The sequence below is a fragment of the Pinus tabuliformis genome, chromosome 9 (genome assembly GCF_031772625.1).
Source record: "Pinus tabuliformis cultivar Carrire ecotype Pingquan chromosome 9, CPIR1, whole genome shotgun sequence".
NCBI classification, from domain to species: Eukaryota; Viridiplantae; Streptophyta; class Pinopsida; order Pinales; family Pinaceae; genus Pinus; species Pinus tabuliformis.
In genome coordinates this window covers 275,224,150-275,230,055 of record NC_142307.1, presented here as the reverse complement: position 1 = coordinate 275,230,055, position 5,906 = coordinate 275,224,150, and the positions used below count along the sequence as shown (strand labels likewise).

The window sequence follows — 5,906 nt, the reverse complement described above, 5'->3', positions numbered from 1 at the left end:
GAAAGACAGAACACAGCAATAACAGCCTTAATACACATCATAAAAAGGAATGTATCAGCACAATAGGGAGAAAGGTTTGAACTGAACTCCCAGTGAAATTCATGCATATGAGGATTTGGCTTTGAAATAGTCAGGGAGAGGAAAGAAAGTTGACAAATTCCTCATAGAGTCTTCAAATTTCAGTTTATTACAATAATGAACTAGTACTGTGCTTTTGAAATATGTTCTTATGCATCCGTACACGAGAAGAATTAGGAAAGACAAGTTCATTCAAGGGGAGAATACAAAAGAAAACTATTATTAACAAGTAAATCTTATTCAGTACACGCACTTCTTAATGCAGAATGCTCTGGGAAACCTTTCAGCACATTGTAATGAACAAAAGAGAACAAAATATTTGAGAGTTTGCATTTCAGTTGTTTAAATATGCAACCAATTTGACAACTACAAATCAAAGGAAAACACTAAAAGGATGCCAATTCACTTCCATCTACCACACCAATTTTATGCTCAATTGATCTAACCTGTTTTAGCAGATCCTTCTTATTTTTTAATTAACCAGTGGCTGATACAATTACAACTCTATGGTCATGCCTGGTGTAAATATTGACTATTTATTACTGCATTGGGATCTTTCATGATGCATAAGATAGCCAAAGAGATACCTCCTTACCCTATATAACAGTCCAAGGAGTTTTAGCATAAAATAGGAAAACATAATCCACAAGTTCCATTAGCATACAACAAACTCATGCACCAAAGCTTTCCACTGGGGCAGCCCCCCTACTTCAGCCCCCCAGACAGTGCCAAAAGCTTGGTCATGCCATCTTAATAGTCCGAAATTCTGAATGTGATCCCACCCATGAGATTGCGGATCATCTCAATGCTTGGGTTCTTTGTAAAACACTAAGGGAAACCAGAAAACAAAAAACACACCCTCCATGACCAAACTGTTCACAGCATACTATCAGTTCGTGCAGGCAACCTTCTAAAGAAATTTATGTGAACTGAAGGAAGTGAGCGCCGAAACCTTGGATGACGCATTTGATACAGTCCTGCAAGCACTACTATTACCTGGAGAGGGGTAACATATAGAATTATGGCAGCCAGCAAACAAAAACTGACAAAAATTGCAGTGGCACGGGGATCTCTCCAGCTTAAGAGGCTTTGCAGTCTCTCCCCTTGTGTAGCCATGTCTCCAACAACAGTCTGGATCCTGCCAGCAACACTCCTCAAGCGATCATATCGCATCTTGGCAATGTCAATACCTTTTGAAGTGGGAAATGTATCGAATTCTTCGTCAAGTTCGTCAGGATGCACTGCCTCAGCATGAGAAAGGCGAGTATCCATATGTGGTGGATGCCTTGGTCGGAAACGGTAATTCCATAGGCCAATCAAGAACATATAGAGGAAGACAGTCGGCAAGATCAGCTCAGGATACCAAACCAGTATGAGAAAGAGAATGTGGACTAGTACTGTAGTGATAGGATTCCTCCAATTGCAAACCTCATTAAACCACTTACCAATAGCTATCAGGGGTGATAGAATAGACATGATGCGGAAAAAGTTAGCCTTACTGCGGCGCATGCTCCACATGTGAGAATCCACATCTACCATATACTCTACTACATCCCTTTTCAAAGGAGGCTCAGCCCGGCTGAGTCGGAGTGCTACTATATTGATGGCTTGGTACCGGAGAGTCTCAAGCTGAGTCACAGAGAGAGGATGTAAATAATGCATCTTAGGCAACAAAGGCCTTGAATAAGTGTACATCATGTTTAACAGTGATGAACTTGAGAAACGGATTGCCAATTGAAGTTCGCCCATCTTTTTAACTCCTGAAGCCTGTAGCACCAGCAGAGGATATGAATGGGTGTACACCCTATCTGTCTCTAAAGTGGAGAGACGAATACGAACCTTACCAATTTTGGCATCCCTAACTCCTCCTGTTTTGTCACCATTTCCTCCTTCAAGATTATTATCAAAAACCCCAACAGTGATAACAGTGGAAGGGTCATAAACTTCCCAGGTGTACTGCTCATTCCATCTGGGATTGAAGTTATCTATAACTGTCCTTGTTCTAACCCATTTCTGTCCATATTTGGCAACACAGTAAGCATCAGTAGTTCCTCTGCCATCTTTAGGCTTCATAGGAAGCAAGCCCTGGGCACTCAGGATACCGACTTCAAGGACACCAATGGAGGGCTTCCACAACTGTTTGGCGGTGGGCCTCAGATCGCTGCTGTAATGTGTAGATTCATCAAGGACATGATACCCACCATCAAGACAGATTCTGAGATGAATCCTGCTTGCAAACTTAGTTTCTTTCTTCTCTCCATCAACCACAGAATACTTTTCAAGGTTGTACCACTTGGTGGGGACAGCTTTATGATCCAAACGTCTTGCTACTGATGACAAAGGAATTATAGTCTTCCCCATAACTTCATCTTTGTTTGGTCCTTGTCGATCCTCTACTGTAAGAATCAAGTGCTCCTCAAAGGGCTCTGCTGCCACGAAAACCAAATCCTCATTCCAAAGGGGATTTAATCCCCTGTTCTGGGCAACTCTTGTTTTTGAAATTTGGCTTCCCAGCTGTACTTTCACACTGACCTCGGGAAACCTTCCTTTATCACTTGGCAGCAGATCCTGAGCCTCAATCACATTGACCCTAACGTACCAGAGTTTAGGAGAAAGGTACACCTTGGAACGAAGGCTAGCAACCCGATCAGTATTTACTGCCGCAGCATCAGCATGCCATGCGTCTGGAAAGGCCTCATCTGCTTGAGTTCCCATCCACACTGCAAGCATAAGCTCACCTTTCACCTTTGAGCCTGCGTCCTTGCCTTCCAACCTATACCATTGAGGTGCCAATGGACTGTCAGGAGGCACTCTCGTGGGTATCTCATGGATATCAAACATCACATGTCCAATGTAGTCATCCTTTATTAAATCCTTATCCTTAACCACAACATCCACGTACGATGCCTGGGTTCTCTCCTTGGAAAATGCAAATACCTGATTCCATTCTGGATTACTTTCCTTCTCAAAGTGTTTCGTAGTTCCCTTGTAGTTCCCAAGCTTTACCTCGACATAAGGATCACAGCTCCCAGTGATGTCCATCGTTGGCAGGTCTCTAGCTTTTACAACACGAACATACAAGTATAGCATCTGTTCAACCAAATCATAAGTGCTAGTCAGCTTGTCTCTATGCACCCCCATAGCACCTAACTGAGGATTGGTCTCCTTCAAACTGTAATCTACTGGCTGAGAAGGTGTATTATGCATATGCACTACTTTTGCTTCGGGCTTTCTCTCCTGTACAGCTTTAGCACTTTGCTGTGGAGTCTGCTGTCGGTGTTGGTACTGCACTGTTTCTGTCTCCAGTGGAGATCTCTCCTGGTTTTCATTATCCTCTTTTAAGGGATTCCCTCCGAGTCCATTCTCTTCCACGAAGTAAACCTTCAGGGCAACATCTCCCTTGATGTGCGAGAAAATGCCCCTCTTTTCCAGTGGGAAATGTTGCACAACTGCTTCTTCCTCTCTGACAACGCTACTTCCATAAATCCTGACTCTTCCCATGAAGTTCTTGGTGTGAGCAGATTTATTCTCATGATACACATGTACATCTATTGTCTCAAAGGAAAAATTAGAAGGATCTGGGACATTGAATGAGAACTTTTCATTCCAGACTGGACTTAGATCTTTGTCTTTAGTAACAGTGCGAAACCTCTGGTGGGCAAATTCAACCTCAATATAAGCACTTGATGAACCCTGCCCATCCTTGGGCATCAAATTGTGGGCACTAATAACCTCCACAACTAACTTGAGCTTACTCATTTTTCTCTTTTTTTACCTCTGAAAAACACAGCAGTATGGTGATCCCCCTTCCTCTAGGGTGACACTCTAAAGTAATAAGCCTCGCTCAAAGAATAAATTTTCCTCTTCAGGCCAAATTGATAAGTTTGACTTAATAAACCAAAATATCAAAGTGCACCTCTCTGATAGATCTATTTATAAAACCTATCTGCCTTGATAATCCAAGATTCCAAAGTAATATGGTTTACTTCATACCCAAATGCAATAATCAGCACCAGCACTCTCCTTAAAGGACTCAAAGCTCCACTAGCCTTGTAAACTCACAAACCTGTAAATTAGGGGCAGATTTGGGATGTCAGCAAGTAAATCAAGACTTCCATGAGAAACAGAACTCAAATTTTATACTGCACTAAAACAAAATAGCATCTGTTTGCTTAAGAAAGAAAAAATCAACCTTTATAGACATTATTGAACTCGACCAACCCCTTTTAATCATTTGCCCAAAGAGCAGAGCAGAGGCAAATAGTTTAGCACAATGTTTAAAACCCAACAGAAGGACACCATAGAAGGATAAGACACCTTATGATACAGGACATATTTAGATTGCATATACCCAGTGTTTTATGCCATAACAATAATAGTTTTCTGATTTGTAGGAAAGCAAATAATCATTACTGGTCAAATCACATGTTGGTCATATTCAAATCCATGGTAGAGGCATATGGAGAAGTTGGAACAATTCCAGGGCCTTTAGGCTGAAGCTAACAGCAATAAGTGACTGCATAGTCACTTGCTACATCTAGTTCTGTGAAATAAAGCTTAGATTATCTCAGTGCACAACAATTGTTTTGGATCATATAATTTATCGAACAGCACAAACAAGTTGAGAAAACCACCGGTATGAAATACAAACAAAAGAAATAGGAAACATAACCTCTCCCTTTAACAGATCTCCGCTATTACAGAATAAACAACAAGCCTTGCACTGGCCAAAAACTCAATCTTAGAAACAAATTATTAAAACTGGTTGCCATCAACAGATCTATGCATTCTCTTCCTTTCTCAGATGACATAATCTCAACAACTATTAATCTTCATAAAAATTTGAAAATATGAGAATTTGAGACCAAGCTCTCTGCAACAAACCTGAAAGAGGGAAAACCCAGATGACCCTTTGCAGTCCTCTGGCTCTGAAACAAATCACCAGTATGCAAAACTTGGGACGTAAGTAAGCCTTTTGAACTAACCATAAACATGAAATCAAATGCATATTCAGCAGAGACTTCGGGGAAACATCGTATGTCCATTCATACCAAGAAGACCAACACGCCAAAAAGTCTGAGAGTGTTAAAAAAGGGGGAAAACTGCCCAAATGAAACTGTAGCACCATGAACGATTGAATGGGCGCTGGGTAGTGTATTTAAGTGTCACATGGACTGGTAAATTGAGTTACGGCAGCAGGGACAAAGAAACCATGGTGTAAAGTTAAATTACACCACGTTTCTTGACCCCAGTAAATACGTCCGACCTGTCCCCACATGTTATCCGTAACATTAAATGACGTGTCACTTCACGTGGCATATGTTTTCAACGTGGGTTCAATTTAAATTTTATTATTTTAACATTCTTTTTACCTTTCTGAATTTTATTATTTTGAAATACTTTTCGCGTTTCTCTCAGCGTGGCCGGCGGTGGCGGCGGAGTTACTTTCTCCACCTCGAGTTTTTTAATAATATACCCACGTGATGGTATGGGCGTTATTTATACGTTTGATTTTATAAATAATTTATTTTTGAAAGATCCATTGACCACATTTTACATTCGAAGATTGCTCTATTATGGGGATGGTGGGGTATTCACGTAATCCTATCCACTCTCGGGCCTCCCACATCCCAATTATTGTGAGAATTTATTTGAACTTCCTCAAGTATGGGGCCAGGAAAGTGATACACACACGGTGGAAGTTAAGACTTTACAAGGTAACTTAGCCATCAACTATGGTTACAACTTTTCAATATTTGATAGTGACCCCCCCACATTGGAGGTGACATTGCCACATTGCCACATTATATATAATAATTTGGTCATTG

General features: G+C 41.0%; 1 protein-coding gene across 1 annotated transcript; it reads right to left on the bottom strand.

Moving 5' to 3' along the window:
- Positions 1-650: 650 nt before the first annotated feature.
- On the bottom strand, positions 651-5,229 carry LOC149148240 (FT-interacting protein 7-like). The gene is made up of 3 exons (XM_089445595.1): positions 5,130-5,229; positions 4,963-5,006; positions 651-4,144 (listed from the first exon to the last, which is right to left on the bottom strand). The coding sequence occupies exon 3, from the start codon at positions 3,835-3,837 to the stop codon at positions 955-957; it is 2,883 nt and encodes a 960-aa protein (XP_089301721.1). The 5' UTR covers positions 3,838-4,144; positions 4,963-5,006; positions 5,130-5,229; the 3' UTR covers positions 651-954.
- Positions 5,230-5,906: the final 677 nt, after the last annotated feature.

What these genes read in the sequence shown, in the direction of transcription:
- LOC149148240 (XM_089445595.1), bottom strand. Translation starts at nt 3,837, where the DNA reads ATGAGTAAGCTCAAGTTAGTTGTGGAGGTTATTAGTGCCCACAATTTG.